The sequence below is a fragment of the Falco rusticolus genome, chromosome 9 (assembly GCF_015220075.1).
Source record: "Falco rusticolus isolate bFalRus1 chromosome 9, bFalRus1.pri, whole genome shotgun sequence".
NCBI classification, from domain to species: domain Eukaryota; kingdom Metazoa; phylum Chordata; class Aves; order Falconiformes; family Falconidae; genus Falco; species Falco rusticolus.
Genome location: NC_051195.1, coordinates 28872034 through 28899398, shown reverse-complemented (window position 1 = coordinate 28899398; position 27365 = coordinate 28872034). Strand labels below are relative to the sequence as shown.

Genomic DNA, 27365 nt, shown 5'->3' with positions numbered 1-27365 from the left:
AGGCAGAGCAGCCTGCTGCTACCAGGGTGGAGGCATCATAGGGATGCTTTACCATTGCTTGCTATGCCTCAGCCCAACCAGTGTAGCGGGGGTTAATGACCTCGCTGTCACTCTTGAGGTGGAAAAGTGACTGATGCATAGAAAGTGTCACCTCCCTCCCTACTCAGCCCAGGTCCTGGCCAGGGGCAGTTGCTAAGAGACAGGACTGGGATGGAGGGAGTGAAGAAGGATGGGAGAGATGGAGAGTATGCTTTGCTGGATGCAACTGAGGCCAGATCCTGCCCCGGGGAGTGGGGCGCTTGCAAAGGCTCCTGGCATCCTCATGGGTCCCACGCTTTGTTCAGCAACTCCTGGCCCATAAAACCATGTAAGCAGCTGAAGAGGCTCGAAGCAGCCCAGCCCAGATGGGCAGGCAGTGGCAAAGGAGCTTGCAGCGCTGGGCTCATGCCACCAGCACAGCACACAGGAGCTTCCTGCGGGGTGGCCATGAGTCCTCTCCAGCCACATGCTTTCAATTCCCCAAGGCACAGAAGCGTGCCTGGTGTGCAGATGCAGTGGCAGGCAGAGGGGCAGGCAACCCTGGCAGCACACCCGCCGAGCCCCAGGCCACTGTAGCTAGTGCCCAGCACAGGCTGACCCTCCAGCTCGTCACCCAAGTGGCTTTGCCCACCCCTGCCATGCCAGGGCACCTCCTGCCCCAAGGAGCAGGCTCAGACCACGGCAGGGACCTCACACCACCTAGGTGAAGACCTGGATTTGTGCAACCACCCCTGCCAGGGATGGGGACCTGCCTGCCCCCCCAGCCCCTTTCTTTAGGCAAGAGGCAGCCCTGGCCTCAGGCACAGGCTGGGGTAGCCCCTGGAGAAGCCAATATTTGCTTTCTCTCCGGTTAACCCTCAGGCTGAGGAATGAGGGGTCACCACCTGTGCAGCTTCCCGGGGAGGCAGTTGTGTGCGGAGGGACATGGGGACATCCCCTTTCAGTCACGCTATTTATTTTCTCAATATTTGTGTAAGGAAATGAGAGTCGGGGGGAATGTGGGGCTAAGGATGGGCTGGGAGGGCTGGCAGACAGTGTCAGCCAAGGGTCAGCGGGTGAGGAAGGTCAGCCAGTGCTTCCCAACAGTCCTGCACACCCCCCTGCCACACTGCACAGACTCTTCTCAGCCTCCTCCTTCTGCCACAACCCTTCTGGATCAGGAGCAGTGCCGAAGGCTTCCTCTCCAGTGCTTTGCCTCATCGCCCAGCTTGGTCATTTGCTTGGATGTGGCCAGACACAGTGGAGCAAACTGCTGCCTCCACAAAAAGCCATTGCAGGGTGAGTGGGCTTGTTCCCACCAGGAACAGGGCTTTTCCAGCTTTCAATAGCAAAAGGTACCACTCAGAGCTCATTCCCATTAAACCTGATGGGATCTTCTGCAGCCCACTCCCCTGAGAAGCTTAAAGCCCCCGCAAAATGATGAGCATGGGTGATATTCCCAGCAGCCTGCTGGCTCATAGTTTATGTCCTGCTCCTGCTCTCAGCCATTAATAAAACTCAAAAGCAATGATAATGCCTACAACCCCATGGTCCCTGCCAGCGACACCCTCCTCACCAGCCCTTGGCTCCTGCATGCTTCATCTCACTTGGGACTGATGTGCTTCCAAGCTAGGCACTGCCACCAGACAGGCTGTGAACACACAGCCCTGGCACCATGTAGCAGGTCCGGAGGAGAAATCTGGCCATTGGTGGGAGGCACAGCCCTTCGAGAGCCCAGGAGGGTTGTCATTGTGTCTCTAACCCCTACAAGTTTGGGAAATGCAACTGGCAGGACCACGCAGGCAATTTAGCTCCTGTCTCTGGGACTCGGTTTTCCATCTGTAAATAAGAAAAAAATTTGCTGATGTCCGCAGCACTGGGGATGTCAGACTGAGCAGGTGCCCTGAGGTACCCCAGAGCCCAGGAGGAAGGTGCCAAAGACTAAGTGTTATAATTCTTCACGTTGCAACCAGACTACTGAGCAGAAACTGCCACTCCAGTGGTGCTGCTGTGATGGGCTGCATGTACCATGTCAGCTAATAACGTAGCTGAGGCACCTCTGAGAGCCGGAATTGCACCCAGCAGTTGTCCCCAGCCCTGCGTCCCCAGAGCCTGCAGTGGGGAGAGCAGAGCCTGCTGCACCCCGTGCTGGGGGCCAGCCAGGGAAGATGCCTCCTGCAGTGCATCTGCCTGCTCTACCCCGGGCATGGCCAAGCAGTGCAGAGGAAGCCAGCACCTGGGAGCTTTGGGGCACCCCAGTCCCACGGGCACATGCTCAGAGCAGCCGCTCTGCTGTGTGAGAGCCCAGCAGCCACCTGCTGTAGCATCCCAGCTCCCAGCCCCTTGCCAGCAGCCCCTGGCTGGGGTTGGGGTTGTGGGGGGTGTTTCCCAGTCCAGGATGCCCATCTGGAACCCATTAGACACCTTAAATCCCAGCCCCGCTCTGACCCCCTCCATTCTGGTGCTGTCTGAGCTCCCTCCCACCAACACACATAAACGCTGCCATTCAAGCAGTTAATTTAAACAAATTCTGCCCAGCCGCCACGTCGAGAAACGATGAAAAAGCCAAATAAAGCAGCTCAAAGCCAAAGCGGGGGGAGTAAGTAAAAAGAAGAAGAAAAGAAGAAGAAAAGAAGAAGAAAAGAAGAAGAAAAGAAGAAGAAAAGAAGAAGAAAAGAAGAAGAAAAGAAGAAGAAAAGAAGAAGAAAAGAAGAAGAAAAGAAGAAGAAAAGAAGAAGAAAAGAAGAAGAAAAGAAGAAGAAAAGAAGAAGAAAAGAAGAAGAAAAGAAGAAGAAAAGAAGAAGAAAAGAAGAAGAAAAGAAGAAGAAAAGAAGAAGAAAAGAAGAAGAAAAGAAGAAGAAAAGAAGAAGAAAAGAAGAAGAAAAGAAGAAGAAAAGAAGAAGAAAAGAAGAAGAAAAGAAGAAGAAAAGAAGAAGAAAAGAAGAAGAAAAGAAGAAGAAAAGAAGAAGAGAAGATAAAAAGAAAAAAGAAGAAAGAAGAAAGAGAAGAAAACCACTCGGCACGGTGGGGCTGATACCCAGAAAGACCAGCTGCATCCTCCCAGCCCAGCCAGCCCCAGTCCTCCCCTCTCACAGGCAATCAGATACCATGCGGGCTGTGTAATTGGATGGCAAAGGATAGAGAGAGACATCTTAAAGCTTGGGTCTAATCTCATTAACACCCGGCTGTGGGGATGCTGTGAAATCGTAGGATGCAGGAATGAGCAACACGCTGAGCCCGTGGGGAAGAGAACAAGCGAGCTGGAGCGGGATGGCAATGCCGGGAGGTGGAAATGCCTCCAGTCGGACAGCAAGAGCTGGAAACACTGCTGAGTCTTGGGAATGTGGCCAAGCCCCCTGCTTGCTCCTTGCTTGCTTGCTCCTATTTACTCCACAAGCACAGATCCCCACCCCCACTACATTGCCCTGACTTTGTCTCTATGATTAGTAATTAATAGCGCTGGCACTAATTGCTGGGCAGTAACAGCCTGGCTGTGCAATGGAGAGGAGCTGCAATGGAGCATCCCTGAGGTGAAACCCTGACCCTCCTACACCCTGTGCTATGCGTGCACCAACACAGCACACACCAATTTTGCATTTCCATCGTGCTTGGCACGGTGCAGCACGTACCCAGCAAAACACGCGGACACCCATTTTGCTTGGTACTTGCTGGTCCACAGCAAGCAGGATCATCAGCCTCCAGGCAAACATCCCAAAAGGGTCCTATGATGGGGTCGACCCCCAACTCACAACCCCAGGCCGCCGTTGCCAAGGTGACCCGCAAGCCCGCATCGCATAGCGACAAGCCAACGGTGGCCCCTGGGAAAAAGCATCGCAGCCCAGGGGTAAAGAGAGAGGATGAAGTGCCTGGCCGGACCGGGGATGGGAAGGTGGGGGGGATGCAGGGCCAGGACTCGTGGGTCTCCTTCCCACTTCTGCCATGGGAAGGGGGATGGAGGACTTCCAAGCTCTGGGGTGACAGGCACTTTTCCGGAGCTTTTCCTGTGCTTTACATATTTAATACTCTGTGCACTGGGGCTAACACCTCTCACTCCTCCTCTGTAGGACCTCAAAATTACCATTTCCCAAACACTCAAGAGGATAGTCAAGCTCTTCCCACCTGCACCTCCTGGAGAAACCTCTCTCCTCCAGCCCCAAAGCCTGGAAAAAGCCTGAGCGACTTTATTTCTCTCCAAGCAGCTCTGCCCCAAACACCATCCCCCATCAGAGGGGGGGTAAGGACCATACAGGGAGAAGGGGGGTGTGGAAACCATTTTAAACCATCCCTACCATTTCCTGCCTCCCAGTTTACAGCAAACAAGACAGTGAGATGTCTTCGGTTACCAACAGTTCCCTTGGGAGCAGTAAAAAATTAATCCAGCTTTTCCTGTCCTGAAGGAAAATACAGACACAAACGGGGACCAAAGCCTCTGGGGGCAAAGGGGGGTGCAACAACCATGGAGGGGCCAGGGGAGGCAGCCACTAAGACCCTCTAATCCATATGCTCCTTAGTTCTGGCAGGACAGTGGGGGTCCCAGCCACAGACGTCTGTGTCTCGCTGGTTAAGTGAGGATAAGACTGAGATGATAATTAATTTAACACAGATGAGAATCTGGGAAATGAATCCCCACCTCCACAACCCACCCCCACCACACTGCCAGCCACGTTTCTTTGCACATGGAGGCTGATCAGCACACACAGAGAAACGGGCTTTCCAAACCAGCATGCCCCCAGCCCATCCGTGCGGGTGGGGGACAGCTTCCCCTTGGCAATGCCTACAAGCCCTGCTGCACCAGAAAACCCTGGGTGTGAGAAGGAGCATCTTCCCCATTCACACTCACATGTTTGGTCTTTATGGCACTTAAGCACAGGGAAAATTACCCACCCACTGCTGTAGCTAAAGCATCCTGGTACCCCAGGCAGCCTTCTTGGGCAAGAAGCTGGCACCAGTGCCCAGCAAGCCAAGCTGCTGGTGTCAGGGCTGTGGGTTGCGTGGTCTAGCACCAATACCAACAGCACCGTGGGCCCCTCAGGAATAGCAGAGAACGGATGTGGCACAGACACCCCTGCAAACAGCTGTCTGAAGCAGTGCTGGAAACCACTGACAGCTTGTTTTTATGGCAGTCCCAGCAGGAGAGATGAGGGGGTCCAGCACCCACCCGCAGGAGAATCAACCAGCAAATGCAGGTTAATTACCTGGCTTTGCACATGAACACGTCTGTGGGATACATGTGCAAGGGTACCAAGTTATAACTCACCCTAAAATCACTACATAAGACTTTTGTCTTCAACATTCTGAAAGTCAAATTACCAAAGGCTAATTCTGCTCATGATTCTTTAATATTACTTTGAACCTTTCTTCTGTCTGAGCTGTGAAAATAGGAGGAAGGAAATGCCTTTATTCTGCTTTCAAAATGTATGGACAAAGGGATCCTACGAGTGCTCTTTTAACTCTTTCAGGGGACCAAACGTGGCCAAGGGGTGAACGTGGCACAATGCAGGCAATGAGCTGCAAGGTGGGGGAGGGAATAAATAATTCCTATGTTTTAATAGCTGTGTAATTAGCACTGCTGCTCAGCATTAGGAAGACTTGATTTTCCACTATTTTTTCCCATAGGTTGCAAATTCTCATTTGTCAGTGCAGCAGGGATCACAGGGAGCTGGGCAAGCATGCTCCGCACGATGCCCTGTGGAGGGGGGCACTTTGCCGAAAGGGGCAGGAGGCTGGAAGCTACACCTCACTACAGACCCAGACCCCTTTGCTTTAATAATTTTATGACAGCTAAACCCAAGCCTGCACCCAAAACAAGACTGAGGGTGTGCCTAGCGGAGCTGGCGGTACGAGGAGGGAGCCCCAGAAGCAGGGCTCGATCCCATGCATTGCCAGGGAAACCTTGGAAGCGGCTCAACACCCAGAAAGCCAGAGCCGGCCGTGGGTCAGGAGCACAACAGGGTGCATGGAGGGAGGGGGCAGATTATCTCCAGGCAGCCGGCTGGCAATGCCCGCTCCTGGCAGCTCCGGCTTGCCGGTGGGATAATGGCACAGAAGAGAGCCAGGGACTGTGGCACCCCCGTGCAGGGTCTGCACCATCATCCAGTGGAGGGGGCCCAGGCTGGTAGGAAGCAAAGCAGGAGGTTGCTCAGCAGCAGGTTGGGGCATGGCAGTGACCCTCACCCTGCCACCCCTGTGCCTCCAGAGACTGCAAAAAGCTTATGGAGGTGCTTACATATAAAAAGGTCTTAAACAAGTGTTTAACTTGTGAAGCTTTGAGGCTTGGCAGTACTCGGGATCCTTTAGGGAGTCTTTTTGGGCCCCCCAAAAAAATGCCGAGGTCTGTGGCACGTTAAGGATGGAGGAAGAAGGGGGAGAGCAAGCAAGCAGCAAGCAACTCCCTGCACAACGGTGCCACTTCTCGGTTGGGACACCCAGCACAAAACCCCAGAGATGTCCTTACTGTGCCCGTAAGGATGTTGTCCCCATGGGGACAGCAGCGTGAGGACACACAAGCCTGCCTCAGCTTGGGCCCACTGCAGCCCCCTGAGGCCAGGGGTGCCAGCCCCAGCCCCTCGCTGCCTGCCAGCCTGCTGGGGAGGGGGCTGGCCACCCGCCTGCCTGGCAGCTCTTTTCCTAGGTAACCTCCCCACCTATTAGTGGCACATTTGTTTCCCTTCGTTTCCTTAGAGCTGTCACGAGCCACACTGACTCTTTGTTCCCGGGGGCTGCGGAGAGGCCTCCCTTCCCCCTCCCCATCCCCCTGGCTGGTGGGGGGCGGGGGGCTTGCAGCATGCAGACCCCGCAGTCCCTGCCTGCTACCAGGGTAAACATGCTCCCCTTCTTGATTGGTATTCGGGGGGACACATCCCAGCCTGCCCCCCCAGCCCTCCTCCGTCCCCAACAGAAGGGGCTTTGTCGGGGAGCGCGAGGGGGTACAGCACCCGGAGTCCAGGCGACAACGGCTGAAACACGGGCACAGTGACAGCAGGGACGCTTGGCCCTCGCCCGGCAAGGGGGGGGGATGCTGCCAGAGGGGGGAGCTAGGACAGAGACACAGGGTGCTGGGGAAGGGGAAGCAGGGAGGTTTGCTCCAGGGGCAGCTGCTCTCTGCTCTGACCTTGGCACTTTGCTCTTGGAGCACGGACCTCTGTGCAGGGACACCAGCACATACACACCTGTACGAAGAGCAAAGCAGCAAAGGTGCCTACGCTTGGGGAGCCAAAGCAGCTCTGCTCCAGCATGGAAAGATGAAAACACAATGCTGTGCCCGCAGGCCCCTTCCCACACAGCGGCTGCAGGCTCCCAGGCACATGCCAAGCTCGCCGGCTGCAGAACGAGCACAAAACCTCACCGGAGGTAGCGAACCTCAAGCCAAAGCCCTGACAGGAGCAGCCATGGGAGAACAGGGCAGGCGTCTGGCACAGGAGAGCCGGTCAGAGCCAGCCCACCACCACGGCAGGATTTTCAGAGAGCCAACATGCAGGCACACACTGAAAATCCCCCGCCAGTCAAAACCAGAGCTCAGGAAGGCAAGTTCCCTAGGCTGGGAGGGGAGCAGAGCTGTGGCACCTGCATCCCTCGGCCAGCATCTTCCCCGCACCCACACCTCCCACCTGGCACCCGCACGGCCACCCACCATGGGACAGCTCCTCTACCCAGCTGCCACCAAGCATGCGGTTTTTGTCCCAATGTTTCTTCATCTCTCCCTTCCCTATTCGGGGGTTTTCCCAGTGCACCACCAAGAGGAACGGTCACTGGTACAGTCTCGCAAGCAACACCTCCCACACACAGCCAGCCCCATCCGAGCGGGGCCTGTTTTGTTATTCCTTTCTCCGACAGCTCCTTTTTCACTTGTCACCCTGTTTTGCTACTACTCAGCTCACAGCTTCCTCCTGCGTGGTTGTGGTCCTCTCCTTCTTGAAGGATGTAATTTGCATTTTTCTCAAGTTATTTAGCAGCGCTCTATTTTTCTCTGCCTGCTTTTCTAAAGGCAATTAGGGTTGGGTTTAGCCAGATGCAGGGATGGTGCGAGGAACCTGACCCAGAGCTCACCATAAGGTAACCTCTCCTGCCCAGGCAGCGCACCCAGCTGCAGTGCTCCCTGCAGCTCAGCTCAAAACTCCCTCAACACCCAGATCATTAAACACCCCTGGTGCAGAGAGGGTCTGGATCAGCCCCTGGTCTCTGCCACAGCTCCCAGGCAGAAGTAAGTGCAGAGCATTGCTACTTCTCTGCTGGAGGAGAGTCTCATAGGAGCGTGACAATCCCCCAACTCCTACAGCATTTCACATGTCCCCGACTCAGAAAGCCACAGGTCCTGATTGAGATGTTAATGCTGTTTCCAGGGAGCCCCTGCCCTTACAGACAAGAGAAAGCAGCACCACCATCCCTCTCCCCTGGGCTTGGCTGCCAGCTCGGATGTGGCAGTGTCTCCACCATTTTTGCTGGCATGGGTCTGACAGGAACTGATGGGCTGTGGCCCATGTCCTAAATCTTCCCCCTTCTGGAGACAAGACCTTTTTTCCCCACTCTCTGCTCATTCCCTCTCAGCTCCCACTCTGCCAAGCATGGAGCAGCTGCTGTGGCTTTCGGCAAGGGAAACCTCTGGGCAGCTGCTCCTGGGGGGGGGGATACATCCAGCCGGGATTGCTGCTCCTCTGTGCGAGCATCTCCCCAGAGCTCCCGGCGGCCAAGCGCCCACTGCTCCTCTCTTCCCTCATGCCAGCTCGGCTTCCCTTGGAGAAAACCACTTATTTATAGCCATCCTGGCTGCCTTTAGCACATTTTGACAGCCCACGTCTTTGCCTCCCTGACGATTCGCCCGCAGCATTTCTGTTCTCACCCTGCTGCTACAGCCATCCCAGCCTCCTCCCTACTCCTCGCATCCCCCACCCAGGACCCCCAAAAGAGCTTAGAAACAGCTTCAGGAGGAGGTTTTAAGGGGAGGTAGGGGAGAAGGGAGACAGGGCTACAAAGCTCTCCCATCTTTCCCCCACACCTCCCAAGGGAGCAGAGAGAAACTCAAGGGTGAGGGACCCCCCTCCCAAGGGAATAAAAAACTTCTGCCAGCTAAGGAGAGATGCTGAAGAGAGGTCTGCCAGCACCCCACCCCCACCCCCGCCCCACTCCTGCCATGCCACAGGGCTGCACCGGGGTTACCAGTGCTGAGCCAAGATGTGCACAGCTGCAGGGCACCGGGGACCAGCGCTGGGCAGTGCAAGAGCAGAGGTCACTTTCTTGCCTGGGTAATCCTTGATGGAAGGAAAGATCCATTTTTTATCAGCTCTCCACCTCACAGAAGACGTGCTCTTCCCCAGCGAGCTGCGGGGGGACCTCAGCCCCCCCTCCAAGCCCATGACGCTTTGTTCTTCTGTCCAGTGCTGACAGTTTAATTAAACCCAGTTTGAGATGGGGTCACGGGGGTCAGGCGCTCTCCAGTGAAACCTCAGATCGGCACCATTTCCAGCCACCAGGACTGCTTAATGAGTTATCCGCTCGTTGTGGCGGATATAAATAAGGGAGGCCATGCAGAGAGTCCTGCCTCCCGGTCCCGCTGCTGAGGCGCTGGCACAGCCCCCCCACCCCATCCCACCATCTCAGACCAAGACGGGCTCCAGGCAGGCGTCAGCTCAATATTCCCAAATACCGAGGGGAAAACATTCATCTCCAGGCATCTCACCTCCCCCACGCCCTCACTTGAGGTTTGCTTTCTGCTGGCCCTTTCCTGCCATTCCCCAGATTATTTAAGCCCTGACGGATCAGGTTTAACTCCAACCCTTTCCATTATCCCAATGCACAAATGCTCTTTATAGCCAAGATCCAAGTAACTAATTGAAGCTCGAGCCAGGCTGGGAGACCATAAAGCACCACCAACGTGGATTAGGCTTTGACACTCAGAGCCAGAAGACAGGCAAACAGCTCTCCATCCCAACCTGAACCTGAGGTCCTCCCTCCCTGTGCTTGTGAGATATTTCCACGAGGCTCGAGGTACAGTAGAAGACCGATTTATGGGTATCACACACCCCACATTCAACAGACTTGCCTTAACCTGCTGCTGTGTTACTGATCTGTTGCTAAAGATGCATCAAGACTAAGGCCAAAAAAGCCTGGAGTGTCCAGGCCAGCACCCTGGTACACATCTAAGCAGCCACCCCTGGTTTCTGCATCCACCTCTGGCTTTCTGCTTCAGCTGCCACCCACCTGCCAGACCTGGCAGCCTCATTTCCCCGCTAAACAGATCTCAGCCTGACTGGTTCAGCCAGTTTCTGCTAATTCAAGACCTCCCAGTATCAAGGCTTGAGGACATGAGGACCTAGCAGGTACCCCTGGGAGCTTAAGGAGCAAGCACGCTGTGGGTGGCTGCAGTGGCCAGAGCAAGGGGAAACCTGCACAGGGCACTGCCTGCTAGAAATGGTCTGGACACCAGGATTTGCAGGAGCATAGTGCTGGTAAAAGGCTTCTCTTTCCATCCTATCCCAATCAGCATGGGTCCCAGCCTGCTTCTGGGGCAGGGAGAGGGCACCAAGCAGCGGGGCCACCCCAGATCCATTTCAGCAGTTAAATAAGCACAAAGTCTGGTGGAGAGGCTCCGATTTCAGTTCAAGGCAAGCTGATTTCAATTTAGCTTAAACCTGCTCCCCACTGATTCATATCCCTGTAGCCTAAGCCAGGTTTGCAGCAATTTAAGAGCGTCCTTATGACCTCCTGCACCAGCCAGACTAGCACCAGTTCAGATCCCACCTCCTGCTAAGCCAGTGTAATGGTGTGTGTAGACAAGTTCTGCCCTGGGCACCCCCTGCCCCAACGCCCGCTCCAAACCATGCTCAAGCACCTCAGCAGCCATGAGGAGAGTGAACAGCAGGTCCTCAGTGCATAGGGCTTTGCTGCCCAAATGCAGCACCTGAGGCTCTGCCAGGGCAGCAGCTCCTGACGTGCTCCCCAGGCAGACCCCTGTGCTGCACCCCTGCCCTCACTGATACAGGCGACATGTCAGGTAATGTGCTGCAGAGAAGCATGACAGGTGGCTCAGTGGATCCCCAGTCCCACAGCTCATCACAGGGACCTTCTGCTCCAAGCGTGCATCAAAGCTCCCCAAGACACTGAACCACCTATAGCTGAGGAGCTGCAAAATCTAAGCCCATGCACACAGCCCCAGATTACACAAGAAAAGCTCTGGGTGCTGGTGTCCAGGCAGAGTTTGTAACAGCAGAGATGGCCAGAAAACTGCTTCAAGGCAGGGCAGGAGGTAATAGGTTTGAAACAACCACCACATCACTGGAAACAACAGTAAAGCAACAGGCAGAGGCTGAAATGCACCTGAACGTAGGGTAGCTGCAAGGAGCATCTTGCATACCCACGGCGGTACGGACAGCCCCATGCACACCATGGCACAGTCCCAGCTCTACATGAGCTTGAGGACCATGGAGGGGCACACAGCACAGCCCGCCCAAGAGGCTGCTCTGCTACATCCCCCCGACGAATTGTTGGGGTTTGCTTTTTGAAAGAGACTAGTATTAAAATCCAGGGAAGATTAAAAGGGAAACATTAACGTTGTAAAATAATTCTCTCAACTGTGTTTCTGTTATGCAATGGGCGGCTGGAGGAGGATGGGCCCTTGCTGGCGCCAGGATACAGCACAGCTGAGCTCAACAAATGCCATTTGATAATTAATTGAACGCCTGTGCTATCAGCTGCCATTACCTAGGCCCATCTTTGGCACCAGTCCACCGTTTCACACATCCCATGCTGGCAACCCACACGGTGTTTTAACCCTTCATTACACCGCCTCCGGCTGGACTCTGGGACTGACTCCCTGGCACGGTCGGAAGAAAATGGCATCACTGCCGAGCAAAACAGCTCAGCCACAGCCTGCCTGCGCAGGCAGGGCTGCCTGGCCCTGACACGGCCATGCCTGTCCTGGCAATGTCTCGGCCCATTCAGCTACTTCATCCACTCCTACCCTGCCCCGGCAGGGATGTAGCATCCTCATTTCACAGCTGAGAAATGGAGACACAAGATGCAGTAAGCAGAGAGCTCGTGTCCCAGCCACAACTGCCCTGCTCCTATGCACTGTAAATCAGCCATAGGGTATAAGCACATTCTCCAAGCTGTGGAGAGCACCCAGGTTCAGTCTGGCGTGCCCCCTCTCCTCCTCATGGCTTCCAGATGTACATGGTGCCTGACATAGCTGAGAGCTGGTAAATTCTTTGGTAAGATGATTTCCTGCAGTTTGAACAATGCTGGCACTGCCGACAGCACCATTGCCCGAGCAAAGCAGCCCCAGGCAAGGAAAAGCCAATATGGAAAAGAGAATATTTATCAAAACCCCAGCAGCCCTCCCCAGGCAGCCTGCTGCTGCACAGAGAGGAGGAGCAGAGGGGTCTGCAGAACTGGGGCTTGCGCGACAAGAGAAAGTCCTTGGGGCTGTTTCTGTAGGTGCAGAGGGACAGGCAGATGTGGGGGCAGGCAGGATTGTGTGGGGAGGGGGCAGCAGGCACAAGGGGCTGGATCAGCCCCGTGCAGGGCTTTCCCCCCACCTTCCCCAGGCTGCCCCAGATACCGCCAGAAAGGCAGGTCTAGAGCAGGGCCGTGGAGCACTCTGCGCCCTGCAGAGGTCTCTGGGCAGGATGCAACCCCCTTGGGGACACCCTCTTCCACCCTCCCTTCATGACAACTCAGTCTAGAGCGTAAGGAAGGACACCCTGCTCCAGAGCCTGTGATCCACACCCAGAGAGGAGGCTGCAGGGCTCGCAACACCTCTGCAACTGGCACTGTGCAGGCACAGCCCAGCTCGGTGATGCCAGCCCAAACTGCCAGCACCTCCTCCCACATCCCCATGCACTGCAAGGATGTTTAACAGTCTTTAACAGCACTGGTCTCAGGTCTTCCACAAGGCAAAGCTGATTCCCTGCCGTACTGCGTGCTGGGGTCTCTCAGAAACAGGGTGCATTCCCCGCCACGCTCCAGGGACTTGCTGGGACAAGACACCAGTAACCACCAGCACAGCTCCCCAGAAGCAGCACCCTCTGGGGACGTCAGTGCCCCTCCAAACCCCACAGCAGCCCCATGCCACAGCCAGGCAGGTGAGCCCCACCGGCACGGAGGGTACTTACAGCCGCAACAGTGCCTGGTTGTTCTGGAAGAGGAGCTCAGGCAGGGTGTGCAGCTGGTTGCGGTTCAGCCGTCTACAGGGAGGGAGGAAAGGGTTAGGGTTTCAGGGGAAAAGCAATCACCCCACCTGCAACCCAGCTGGCAGCTCCAGGCACAGCTGGATGCTTTAGCTCACTCAGAGGAGCCATTAGAGCAGAGCATCCTACCTAGAACGAAAATCCCTGTCCTGCTCATGGCACTACCAAGCGGGGGCAACCAACAGGGCAGTAATAGACTTACTCGCAATGTTGTAATTACATACAGACAGGACTCCAAGCTGTTAACTGCTGATTGCTGCTTAACTGTGCTGTTAACCTGCTGCTCGCTCAGCTCTTCCTATTTGCTTGAGCAGCTCGGGATTTTTAAACTGTTGAGCTACTTTACTGAGTACTGGACTGGAACTTACAGCTCCCTCGCTAACACAGGACACAGCTGATAGCAGTAAGAGTGATTTGTGTTTAACCTGCCCCTCACCCCAAAAGCATCAGAAAGGACTTTTAAGATCTATGGAAACAGAAATAGGTTTGCTTCCCACACTGTAAAATACTGCCGCTGCGCAGCAGAGAAGCTGTTTGAAGTCAGGCAGCACCGATACATTATGGTTTAAGGCAAAAAGGAAAGGATGCTTTCTGCGACTAAACCTGTCGGCCCTCACCAACCCGCCTCCGTGCCCAGGCACTCACAGCCGCTCCAGCTCCTTCATGTCATCGAACGCCCCACGCTCCACTGCACTGATCTGGTTTTCCATCAGCTGCCTGTGGAGAGAAGGGGTCAGCTTTCTGGAAAGGTGGTCCCCAGCACCCCCATCTCACTGGCCATGTCCCTGATGCTCCTCCAGACCCAGGGCCACCATGCTTCTGCCACCCCCTCAACCCAACCCAGCCTCCTTCTCCCCGCTCATTCCTGGTTGGAAGCCCACCATGCTCAGCCCAGGGCAGATGCCCTCCAGCCCCACTGCCAGATACCCAGGAAAAGGGCTCAAGAGCATCTCTGCCAGCCCCAGGAGGGGTCACAAGCCAAGCAGGGGGGCCACCAAGGTTGAGGCAGCTGGTCCCTTGTCAGGAACTCACAGGACACGGAGCTGCTTCAGCCCAGCAAAGTCGTTCTTGTTGATCCGCGTGATGTTGTTGCCGTTGAGCTCGCTGTGGAGAGAAGAGGCAGAGATCAGCAAGGAAGTGCTCAGGAGGTGGCCAGGCACTGGGGCTCCCCAGTAGCTCCCCAAAAAGGGCAGACAGGGCCCAAAGGACAGCAGTGCCTGCTGCATTTCTGTGCCCCTCACTGGGAATGGCAGGGCTGGCAGCAGGCTCTGAAGAGGACTCAATGGCCAGCAGCACTGGGTACATGAAGTCTGGCTGGCCAGGGGTATGTAAGCTGGCATCTTTCATGGACCATAAAGCAGTGAGGGGCAGGAGCTGCCCAGCAACCCCATCTCCCTGTGTCCACGCTGGATGCCGCTCTTGGGACAGAAGCCCCAGAGCCCCCAGCAATGCAATAAGCAGCCCAGTGACACCAGCATCTGCCTGGCTGGATGCACATTACCCCACTCTGGAAATGCAGCAAACACCTGGTAGAGTCATAACAAACACACAGAGCAGCTTAGAGAGGGCAGGGGTAGTAAGAAAGCAAACAGGTGTCCCTCAGAAAAGCAGGATCCCTCCAAACACCTAGCTGCCAGTCACCCACATGCATCATGACTGGTTCAGTGAGCAGCCATCTCACACCTTCTGCCTGGAGAATAAGCCATACTTCAAGTTTCACCTGCCAAGAGACACTTGCACAGGACAAGCTGCTTCTCCTGGCATCGCTCTTTCATGCAAAAAGCCCTGGGTGAGCACAGGGACAGGCTCTCTAGCCAGAAGATGCTGTCTCAGCTTGCTCACTCCACCGGTGGAAATAAGAGGAGAAGGCAGCCCGTGGGATGCCTACACCCATCCCATGGCTGCTGTCCTGCCCAGGCTCAGCTCAGCACCAGGGCAAGGTGTACCCCACTGCTGGACCCACACATGGCAGGGACTCTGCTCCCAGCCTGCCAGCTACACCTCCCCGTCTTCCCCCCACCATGCTCTCCAGTGTGCCCCTGCTAGGATTATCCTGCTTTAAAATATGTTGAGCCGGGAACTGCAGAGATTTGCGCTTCGCAGTCCCAGCTTTGCAGTGCCTTTCACATTACGGGCTGAGAGCACTGCAGGGAGAGCGGGACCATAAGCCCTGGGGCCCACAGTCTGCAGAGCTGGAGGTCCCTGTGCAGCACCCAGTGGCAGGAGAGAGCCTCCCCCCTCAGCAGCACAGAGCACACCAGTGTTTGCTCCTTGCCAGGAGGCCGATCTGCCCACGGCATGGGCTGGGGACAGAGGATGCCCACGCAAACAGACAGCCCAGGGAGGGCTCCCATGCTGGAGACCCGCTGCCTGCACTGAATACAGACACAGAAATACAGAGGAAAATAAATAAACTACAGGAGCAGGAGGTAGTCAAGGAAAGGACAAGCTGCTAGAGCCAGGGCAGGGGAGAAGCAGGAGGGTGCCACCCCGGAGCAGGTCGCGGTGCCTGGGCAGGACTCCAGCACCCAGGGCTCTACAACCCCCCCAGCCCCGGCAGCAGGACCAGCGAGCTGTAACACCCCACAGCACACCACGGGCTGAACACAAAGTCCGTCATTCCCAGTCAGAGCCCAAGTCTCCCTCCCCGGGCTCTGCGGCCATGCGAGGGGCCGAGGTCAGTGGCAGGCTGGCCCCGGAGCTGCTGAGCAGCGTGCAGGGCCGCCCGGTGCAGCCCGCGCAGCCGCGCACCCCGGGGTGCTGCCATTGTCCTGCTGAAATGGCTGATAATGGCTAATGAGTTCCAGCTCGCCATTATAGGCTCCTAATTACACCGCTATTCAGCGCCGAGATTGCCGGGCCCCTGCCATTATCCGGCCGTGTGTGCCTGTGTTGGGAAGGAGGTTGGGAGAGCACGTTACTAGGACGCAGATGAATGCAAGCGGGAATGAATAGAAGTTGCCCGGCCCCAGCGATTAAACCGAAACCCGTGCTCGGGCTCTGCAGCCCCACGGCTCTCCCCGCTCCCCATGCGGCCAGCACGCAGCCTGCACATCTGGCTGCCGGGGATGGGGCTCCAACCCGCAAGATCGCACGCTGCAGGGCTCAGTCCTGCCCCGCTCCCAGGGAGCAAAACCCACAGCCAGGCTGTAAGTCCCGGGCATGAAGCACTGAAGCGGGTCATGCATGTTAGGGACCTCTGTTACTGCAAGAGGGGTGCCTCGGTACATGCAGATGTGTGCCCACCTCCTGATGGACCACAGCCTTGGGGTCAGCTAAGGGCACGGAGAAACCCCGGCTTTGGGAGTGGTTTTCTCCAAATGTCCTAAAGGGTCCTGGCCAAAGCAGATTGCCTGGGAGCTCCCCAGGGCTATGCTGGAGGTAACAGCACCCATCCCAGCTCCTGGCAAACGAGGGTCCCCATGTTGCCTTCTTTTAAACACACCTAACATTACTTGGGCTGCAAATGTGCAAGTGGAAGTTAGAAAATCTCCGGTATTGCAGACAGAGAGAGCAGAGAGGCTTGATTTAAAAACTGCTCAATCTGAAAGGCAAAACTTACACCTCAGCCTGCAAAGCTCCAGGTGGGCTCGGACACCTCTGGGGTCCTCAGAGCACCAGCACCCCAGAGCCTTAGCCAGAGGCAGAGCACAGGCCAAGCAGCGTGGATACATGCAGCAAAACCAAAGAGCCAGGGACTGGACACAACCACTCCCTCCACAAGCCCAGACCAGGCACCTCCTGGGACAAAGCAGCCTGAACATTTTCAACACCAGGAGGCACAAGCAGGATGCACTGCCCTGGGGACAGACCACCCCGGGGGGCAACTGTGCTGCCCAGCCCAGCTTCCACTCCCTGCACGCTCTCTGAGCATCCTCAGGGAGCTCCAGCACTGGGGCTGCACTGTCCCCCAGCAGGGCAGTGTCCCAGGGCCCCATCACAGCTCCCTCGGGGACTGGCCCTGCATGCTCCCTGAGAACTGTTCTCAGCATTCCCCCTTGCCTTTGTTTGGGTAAATGATGGCCTTTGCAACCAAGATGGGAATGAACAGCAGGTAAAGCTTATTTGTAAGGATGCCGAGGCAACACTGCTATTTAACTTTGTGCCATTTTCTCCCCCTTCTAAACCCCCTTCAGTTCCTCACGGAGATAAATTACAGTTTGCTGTGCCCAGAAAGCCAGATCCCCGCTGCTCAGCTGCTCACCCGCTGCCTCTGTGCCCTTTCCTAGTGAAGTGAAACACCCTGCCCTGCCCCACACAGCAGAGCTTCAATAAGGACTGCTGTGTCTGGGGAGCTGCCTGGCAGATTGGTTGCATTTCTGGACTGTGATTTGAAAGTAGAGATGCAGGGTGTGCTTTTTCCCTGTTAATCCATAGGGGTTAATGCAGAAAGCATCCTCACGTTCATCCAGGATGCCCTCCAGCACCCCAGATCTCACTGGAGAAAGAATTTTCATTTGCAACCTTCAAGTTTCAGAACCCCTGCCTCCCTTTCTCCCTGGGAAGAGGAAAGTCATTAAAACAAGCAGTCCCTTTCCTATGTTGCTTGTGGATCATCCTACTCCCAGATGGGATGTCTGTGCTGCAGCAGGGTTCGTTAGACTGGATTTGCATAGTCTGCGTTTATATTTGGTTTCTAGCTTTGGATGGCTTATTCCGTTCCTGGGAGGGTCTGATGCGTCTTTTCCCTTTGCAGGGTTTAGAGCTACACTAACTCAGTAACAACCTCAGAGAGTGCAAATGCTGAGAGGTAATTTATTAAATACAGCCAACATGAGTGATATTTCCCTGGGCACTGATTTATCAGGAGCGGGAAGGAGAAGGAGCCGACAGCACAATCCCACTATCTGTACTCCACTGCAAAGCATCAGCTATTCGGCACACACTTGACTCCTGTCCTTGTGCTCAGCTCAGCTCTGCTCTCCCACCAAGGCAGAATTCCTAATTGCTGTGCTCCCCAGACTCCTGCTTTTAAGAAGGCAGAGGGAAAGTCTGCAAGACAAAACCCTGCATTTGCACCCACAAGTGGAGAAATGTGTCCCGGCCCCATCAGCACCAGCATAGTGTGGGTACCCACAGCACCCAGGCAGTGACTGCAGGGGCTGGTGGAGAAGGTGTTCGATGCCAGCAATGCCTGCAGCCACCCATGCTCCTGTGGTCCCCACTCCAAGGGCCACCACTGACCTGGTGCCCAGCACGGCAGTTGCATTGTTCGTATGATGCATCGCACCTTCCATGGTCCCCATTGCCCTGCTGTTCCTGCCCTTGGCTCAGGGGACCTAGGGTCACAGCTCCCCTCCCAGTGGCTCTGTAGCCGTCATCCCAGAGCCCTAACCCCAGCTGGAGCCAGCAGTGCCAGACAATGATCAGGGAAGCAGAGAAAAGAAGGCTGCAAGGTCATGCACCCCATAGCAGTATCTCTGCAGCCCTCCATCAATCCTGACAGATGCATACATAGCTCTTTCAGGGACAGGGACTGACACTCCCCCACACCCTATTCCAGCATACCACTGCTCCTGCCTCAAGGACCATTTCCCAGACTCTGACCTGAACCCCTCCTGCTGCAGATGAACCCCATCCCTGCCTGCTCCGGCCACCACGGTGCAGACACCAGGCTGCTCCCTTGCCCAGGCAGGTCTTGTCTCCCAGTCCTGTTCTCCCGAACAAGCCCCCACCACTAGGGACACAGCCTTCTCTCGGGGTCTCTCTGCCTTGCAGGGGCAGGACCCACTCGACTTGTGCTCCCGTCCCACATCTGTGCTGTTGGTGATGCCCTCTCATCAAACACCTTCCTCAAGTCCCCAGGCAACAGCAACCTTTTTTGTCAGCCCATTCCTTCTGCTCGCCAACACCACTTCGAAATCTCAGCCTGTCCTCCAGCCCTCTTGCACTTCTCCCAGCCTGGTGGCATCTGCAAATGTCATAAGCAGCTTGTGTCCCATCACGCAGACTGCTAATGGAAACATGGACAAGGCTTAGACCCTGGACTGACCCCTGCGCTCAGCACCGGGGGGACAGAGCAGCTGCAACCTCTCATCCTATACTTTTATTGCATTTTTCAAGTCTGAAGATTTCATTCGGCTGCTTGAATGTAATCAAGTCCCAGCACAGGCTCACTGAGCTGCCCCAGCAGTGAAAGGCAGGGCAAAGCCTTTCCAGTCCCTGGAGAGCTGGTGCCCCCCAGCACCAGCATGGAGGGATGCTCATCACATCTGCCAGCTCCATGCAGCCCATGAGGGCATGGCTCGATGCTAACCCCATCCCCTCCGAGGTGCAAGCAGGGTACAGGGTGCTGCTGCTTGCTGCTCAGGGAGGGGGCACTGGGCACCCACACCCTGGGCTGACACAGCTGCACAAGCAGCTCAGCACCTTCTCCTCCTATTCCTTCCTATCCCTGCCCTGACTAGATCCTTCAAGACAGAGTGAGGGTGCCCATGGGATTCATCAAAGTCCCTTTAAGGGTGCCATACACCCCAGGGTGAACGCCTTGCCAGCACCCCCACACCCCCTCCAGGCACCTGCAGGGTGATGCACCCAAAGTGGAGAGCTCCAACAGCAGCAATGTGCTATTCGGGCTCAGCTCAGAACAACTGCCCTTAGCTGAAGGGGAACCCAGCCCCAAGCACAGCGTGGGCCCCCAGAGCACAGGAGGCTCCATAAGCTTTTATGAGGTACTAAAGCAGGTTAGCATCACAATAAATTTTTAAGCATTACAAACAGCATTGATTGTGCAAGTAACAGTGAGGATCCCGAAGGCTTTCTGCTCTTCCTAACTTCTCTCTAGGGTTTTCATGCCACAGCCATTAGTGGCTGGCAGTCAGGGAAAGCTTTAAGCTCACGCAGCATCATGGTGTCACCTCAGTTTAAAAATAAACAAATCACTTCCCTCAACCCTGGTGTGACAGAGAAAAGGCAGCAGGTCATTTCTGATTCACAAATGGGGAAACTGAGGCTCAGCCAAGAAAACAGAGTGGCCGGGATACCCCCAAAATTTGGATTTTTGTGCTGTGCTGAGTAGCCTGGCAAGGAGTATCCCTGCTCCCATGGCTCCTCTGCTTCCCTTTGTCCCGCCACTCAGCAGATTGAGGCTCAATCCACCTTGCATCTTCCTCAGCAAATCGCCTTTGCTCATCCCTTCTGGAGCAGCTCACAGCAGGGATGGTAAGACAAGCGCACCCAAACTGCTCGGTTACAGATGCCTGCTCGACCCCAGACCAGCTGGGTCTCCAGGAGCATTCCATTTTGAAGCTGGGGCTTCTTCCTGCTGAGAAATATCCAGAGCCAGGAGCTTACATCTTCTCCCACTCCTGGTGCCCAGGGCTGCTCCTCAGCTGCATCGTTTGAAAAATTAATCTTCCCTTTTTTCTGATCTTCCTCCTCCTAGCAGCCTCTCTCCCCCATAGGACACTTGCCTCTGCTATTTTGAGCAGCAAGTGCATCCAAAATGCATGCCAGGAAAGCAGATACTCAGCACAGCTTCAGAGCCTGCATGTGGCAGGGAAGCCTGAGATGGTCCCAGAGGGGACAGCCTGGGACCAACCCTGCACCAGCACCACAGAGGGGTTTCCTCCATCCCACCTCATTCCCTTCCCACTTCCAGAAGCACTGCGACCCTAATGACCAGGCTACAAACTGTCCGTCCCATCTTACTGCCCCCATTGCTAACTGCAGCCTGGTGCCATACAGGAGGAAAACCTCTGCTCGCCGCTCCCACCACTGCAGCCGTCCCTGGATGTCCCCCAAGTGGGGACAGGGGCCAGCTGCCAGAGCTGGCCTTGGAGCTACTCACACTGGAAGCCTGCCAGGGAGCAGTGATCTGGGTCTGACATCCCCCAGGACGGGGCCATTTGCTAATGCACAACTGGTTTTTTTATTGCCTTTCAGCAAAACATGCACAGAAATATCTCCTTGCCTTTCAGGTTTTATGAAGGGTTATCTTTATTGCTACCAAAATAAAGAGGATGCATCTGCGGCACTAAGTACCTCTGGAGCAGGCAAGGAACCATGAAGGACTCGGATGTGAGACAAAGACAGGCTCCTTGGTTGCCCACCTCACCCTCCTGTGCACGCACACAACGCACATGTCCTGCTCCAGTGCTCGCCTTGCCTGCCTGTGCCAGCTCCCCGGGGAGCAAAGCAGAGCAAGGAGGCAGGAAAAATCCCTCTCAATGCAGGTCACGGGCTCATACACCTTTCTGCAGGTGGGACACCCTTTCCCTGCCCACACCACCTTGGTGGCAGTCTGAATCCCCTCTGTTCCCCTGGGCTGCGGGCTCTGCTCCCACACAGGGGTTTCTCCAGCATCCTTTGCATTTTATAGCTGCCTGGCTCTTCTGCTGGCCGGAGGTTCAGTAGGGAACAATGAAGTAGGTGAGCACGAAACTCAGAGCAAATGCATGTCCTGTAATAAGTCAGCTAGGTCATTTCTCTGCGTGCGTGTGCATGGGGTACCATCCTGCACCAGCAACATTGCCACCATGCCCAGCTCACCCCATGGCTGCAGGCTGTGAGGACAGCGGGCGGCAGCAGCGATGGCATTTGAAGGTGCATGTGAGAGACACACAATTAAAGCCAGGAACAATTCCCTCTCCTCACTCCCACCTCAGTGGTGAGGAATTGCTGGCAGCACAATGCATCACCCTGGAGGAGCAAAGTGGCAGCACATTTAAGGCAAAAATATCTATTTGAAAGGATGCAATAAAACAGAGCCAGAGAAGGGTTTATAGGGAAGCAATTGCTGTGCGGGGTGAGAAGTGGTCACCAGAGGCCAATCCGCCTGGCTTTATTGCCTGTTACTGGTGACTTTTCCCAACCAGGGGACAATAGATCCTCCACTATCAGCCTCAGCTCCAGTCAATACAAACACGACATAGTTTTTTAAACTAATATTTTTCCAGCATGCAATTCCATGGAGAGCGAGAACACAGCGTTACCATGGCAATATATAGACAGCATCTGCCTTGGACGTAGCTGAAGGGAGAAATTGGAATAGAATTGCAAATTTCCTCTGTCCGGGAAGGCTCCCAAGGAAGCTACCACAGCGGGCTGAGCAGGCTGCCTTCCCCAGCCAGCCCGCATCCTCCCAGTGCCCAGCACAGGCTTTCCCGAGAGCCGAGGGCAACGGTGCTGGCTGAGCACTATCCCAGCTGGATATCAGTCTTGCATACTGCCCCAGAGCTCTGCAGAGCCTGCACACCCCCTCACTGCCTCTGCAACCAGCCTGACCAACTGCAACACAGAAAACTTGCCCAGGCACCTCAGGAAGGAGTGAGGTTGACCCCTTCAAGGTGCTTCCTAAGAATTAACATTCCCCCAAATCCCCCAAGAAGGCACAGCCCAATAACCGGTCTTGAATGCATGAGTGCTGCTGCGATACACCAGCCTTGCCGCTGCAAGTTATTTTGATTAACCAGCTAGAGGGAGATGCAGGTGCATGAATTAAATATGCTCTGAACAAGAGCTCGCTGCTGTAATTTCGGCAGGGGATGGTTAGGCAGCACGCGAGTGTGCTTCAGGTGCAGCCACCCCAGCATTGCGATCCAGCATCCAAAGGCTGGAGCTCAGCACCCCCTTCCTCTGCCAACACAGATCGGGGGAGATGGCAGAGCTTGCTGTGGTCTGGATGAGGCCCATTTCAGCACAAGCAAACCCCAGGCTGGGGGAACAAGGCAAACGGGAGCCCCTTCCAATGCTGAGGGCAGGGACTCTGGGAGGGGGAAGAAGGAGCCAAGGGGGATGCAGTAATGGAGACCCCCAAACTCAGCTCTGCTGCCCCCCACGTCAGGGAGAGGGGCATTGCCCAGCGAACAGTGAGACGGAGGGTGTTCAGCACACCAGAGAGGAGGCAAAAGGGGTGAGTGGTGCAATTTTCAGCTGTCAGCTGAAAACTCCAAAAGCAGGAGCAAGTGCAATACCATCAAGCTCATTCGCTCCTCACAAGCAAAGACCTGGGCTGGAAACAGCCATTTGACAGTGGCAAATTTGTACCGATCCTGCTTGCATGGGGAGAGTGACCCATCGCCCCAACAGGGCAATCTGCTCTTCAGAGGCACTTTCAAAGAAAGAAAGAAAGGAAAGCAAGCAAATGGGAAAGGGAACTGTGCCCCTCTCCCACGGCTCTTCTCCAGAGGCTGAGACCTGAGGGACTCCCAGTAGCAGATAACACTGTAGAGCTGGAGGATTATCACTCCATCCTGCCTACGATGCCTCCAGGACCTGCTCTATCATGCTTGCCAGAGGCGTAGGCAGGAGCACAGGCAGCCTTGCAAAGTGCCCGGAGATTTTGCGGCTTCCCGCCTTGCTGCAGCATAAGCCTCTCCGCTCAGTGCCTGATCCAGGCAGGGGGAGGGTGCAGGCACCGACTGGTGTTTACGTCGGGTTGCAGACTAGAAGGCACTTCAGGAGTGATGTGCTGTGCCCTGTTGCGAGGAAAGAGTGGTCCTGTGTCCCCCCATGCAGCCACCCTAGAGATGTCTCCAGCCCTTTCCCTGCATCAGCAGCACAGCACTTGGGAGACATCACAGACAAAACCTTCAAGCAGAAGACAGTTTCTCCCCAGCCCATGATTATCCACAGCTGCAGTGACTCCACAGAGCAAATCATTCCCCCTTCTTTAAAGCAAAAGGGTGTATTTCAAAAGCGATGGAGCTCAGACCTCACCACAGGATGCTGCTGTCCGAGTCCCCAGGATGACTTTGGCAGTGCCAGCATGCGTGGCCACAGCAGCAGTGCTGCCCTGTCCAGGGGTTCAGCCCATGCCACCACGAGGCTCACCCAGCTGGGAGCCCGGGGAAAGCCTGGAGCCTCCAAACACCATGCTGGCTGCCCCACAAAACTGCAGGCATGCAACAGGTGGGAAACATGACAGCGGGGACACCACTGCTCACCAGCACTGTGGGACACATGGTGAGGTCGGCATTGCTCATCCTGTGCATCTCAGGGCTTGGGAAAAATCCTGGAGCTCTGCAGGCAGCGGAGGGCACAAATAAGAGGTTGCTGGCTTCCCAAAGAAAGCCAGCCCCTGGAGACAGCGAGTCCCAAGCACAGACCCTACTGCAGGCTCCCCGGCGGTTGCTAGCTGACCCTGCTCCATCAAGCAGTGAGAAGCTGGAGACTGCGAGGTTGCAGCCTCTTTACAGAGAGCTCGAACTCGCTTACAAGCTGTTACAGCAGGAATTCACTGCTCAGAGACAGACTTGCTCTGCACAGACACCCTCAAGCACCTGCAAGGGCGTGCAACACAGTGGGAAGTAGTTATCCAGCAGACAACACCCGTGAGAGAGCAGCACATCTAGCTCAACCCAGCCAGCAGATCTGGCATCGGCAGCTGCATGAACAGACAGAAAACCCAGTGTCACCGAGTGGTGACAGACATGGAAGACCAGGGCAGTGGAGGCAGAACAGAAGACAGCAAGCAGAATCCGCTGCCGGAGGGGAGAGATGCCCTGCAGGGCAGGAGCCAGACACCCACCCAAGGGCATCCTTCATCAGTCCACTCCAGCAGCGTCTCGTCTGAGTGGTGCTGCGCACCTGCCCGGCAGGCAGAGGCGGGGGCTCGCTGCCCGCGCTCCCCAGCACCCTGCCCCCGGGTGCGTGGAGAGCTGATGCTGCGGAGCCCACTGAGCTCCCCAAGGGGCGGAAAGGGCTGGTGCAGGCTATGCGCAATCCTTCCCCCCCGCCCTGGGCACACAGGAAAGGGGGCTCCTGTCTCAGAGCTCATAAACCGGCTCTATGGGGCCACAGCTCACGGCACCCTGGTTGCCGTGCTGGGTAATCATCGTTTGTATGAGGATAATTACGGTGGGAGAAGAGAAACCTCCACTGAAGCAGTGTCCCGCAGAGCTCCCGGTGCTGCATGCTGGGTGCAGCGCTGGCAGCTGCCAGGCTGCCTGCGGTCCCTGCCCGCGGGGTCTCTCCCCAGCTGCAGGCAAAGGGCACGATCAACCCCCGGTAACCGGTAACCGGAGGCAGCACAGCACACGGACAGGAGAAACACCGTGTGTGTGGCTGTCCCAGGACCCATCCTGCAGCTCTGCCACCCAAGGAGGCAGCAGCCCAACGTTTCCCCGTGCTGCACGGGGGATGTCAGGGCAGCCTGGCCCCACTGCTGGGGCTGGGGGGCAGGGGGTACTGTGCCACCAGGCTCCACCACAGGCCCTAGGATGGGGCACCTGCTGTCCCCCAGCAGAGAAGAGAGGCTGGGGACAGCCCTGCTTTTCTGCCGGGATGGGGGACAACTGCAAGCTGGGAACCTGGTACCAGCAGCGGGTTGGACATATTCAGCTCATGCCCCTCTCCCTGGAACAGGGACCTGGTGCAGCCACAGGGCCCCCAGGCAGGGAGATCTGCCCAGCTGGGTGCAGCAGCAAAGGGGCACCCTGCTCAGGGGACCTCAGCGGGCACCACAGGACCCCTGCAGCTGGCTGGACCGTGACTGTGAGAATAAAGCTTTTCTTACAGGAGTCCGGCCAAGAGACCCAGAGACACCCCCAGCACTCCTGGGGTTGCGGCAGGGACTTTGATGAGCAGTAACATGCAGGCACAGGGGACTGGCAGGGCTGGGTGAGTTGTGTGCACAGCTGGAGGCTGGTCACACTGGGAGTGTTCCCAAGGGGAGCGTGGGGGAATGGGGCCTGATCCTAGCACCATGTGCAGCACTCCCAGGAGGGCTTCTCAGGGACAAAGGGGTGCCCAGAACGGGTAGGGTCTTGGAGTGCCAGGGACCCTGAGGCAACCCCTCCAGACATGTGGGTACCCCATGACAAGTCACAGCAGGGGCTGCCACACACCTGCCATGGGGCACACAGCCCCACATGTGCAGCCCATTCTGGGCTGCCCCAGTACAAATGTCCCCCGCTGGGGCAGCCCACACCCTCGGACACAGCTCTAAGCCAAACCCTGCTCTGCACGCTTGCACACACACCAGCACACACAGGCTCTTGTGCATGCCAGACCCCTTGCGCACTACTCCTACAGATGAAGGGTTGGACGTGCACACTGTCCCAGATGGCTCTTGCACACACACTGCTCCCCATCTTGACAGGCTATTGCACCCCTCCCATGGAGGGGATGATGCACATACACCCACCCAACAGGCTCCTGCACCCGCGTGCCTTGGCCAGGCACTTTTACACACACCCAACCCCACCACCGAGTGGGATGCTGTACATGCGCCCACCCCACCAAGTCCTTGCACAGGCACCTTTCGGGCAGGCATTTGCACAAGTACTCCGCTTAACAGACACACTCATCCCCCTTGGACGGGCACTTGCACACACACCCCCAGATAGGCTGCTGCACACACGCCCACACCCCGACAGGCTCTTAAACATGTACCCCCCGCGCTGGGCACTTGCACACGCACCCCCCAGGACAGGCACCCGGTCCCAGCACCCTGCCGGGCTCTCGCACCCGCCCCGGGCCGCCGCTCCCCCCCGCCGGGCCGGACAAAGCGCGGCGGTACTCACAGGCGCTCGGTGCCGCGGGGGATGCTCTTGGGCACGGCGCGCAGGGCCGTGCCGTGACAGTCCACCGTGGTGCCGCTGCAGGCGCAGAGCGGCGGGCAGGCGGCGGCGCGGCCCCAGCACAGCGCGGCGCACGCCAGCAGCCAGGCGGCGGCCCGCAGCCCCGCCGGGACCCCCGCCGCCCCCCCGGGGGTCGGGGCCGCCATGGCAGCGGGCAGCGGGGTTAGGCAGCCAGGCTGCCGCGCATCACCGGGGAGCGGAGCGGAGAGGAGCGGGGCTGGGCTGGGCTCGGCGCGGCTCGGTACGGCTCGGCTCCGGGGCGAGAGCCCCGTCGGCGCACACCCGGGCGCTCTCACTGCCGCCCCATCCCGCAGCCCAGGCACAGCCTCCGCGCTGGCTCCTCCCTCCCGCCCTGCCCGCCCCGACGGGCCCCCCCGCCGCCGCCACCGCCCCTCCCCGCGCCCCCGGCACCGGCGGCTGCGGGGCTAGGAGCGGGCCCGGCCCGGCAGGGCACCGGCACCGCGGTAGCCGGGGCCGTCGGGGCTCAGCGCCGCCCCGGCCGTGCAGCAAGGTGGGCTCCGGCTCGGTCCCCCCACCCGGGACAGCGGGGTTGGCCCGCGGGCCAGCCGACCCCCCGCCGTGAGACGGCTGCGGGATGCCGGGGTGCAGCTAGGCGAGTGGGTGGCGTGCGGGCGGAGGACCC

At 56.9% G+C, this 27365-nt stretch overlaps 1 protein-coding gene across 1 annotated transcript in view; it reads right to left on the bottom strand.

The window, feature by feature from the left end:
• Positions 1-27027, bottom strand: part of SLIT1 (slit guidance ligand 1) — a 65262-nt gene extending 38235 nt beyond the window's left edge. Inside the window, exons 1-4 of the mRNA XM_037400879.1 lie at positions 26666-27027; positions 14232-14303; positions 13845-13916; positions 13125-13196 (exon numbers count right to left, since the gene is read on the bottom strand). Coding sequence (XP_037256776.1) covers positions 13125-13196; positions 13845-13916; positions 14232-14303; positions 26666-26868 — 419 coding nt within the window. The 5' untranslated portion in view covers positions 26869-27027. The remainder of the gene's footprint in view (positions 1-13124; positions 13197-13844; positions 13917-14231; positions 14304-26665) is intronic.
• Between the last annotated feature and the right edge of the window lie 338 nt (positions 27028-27365).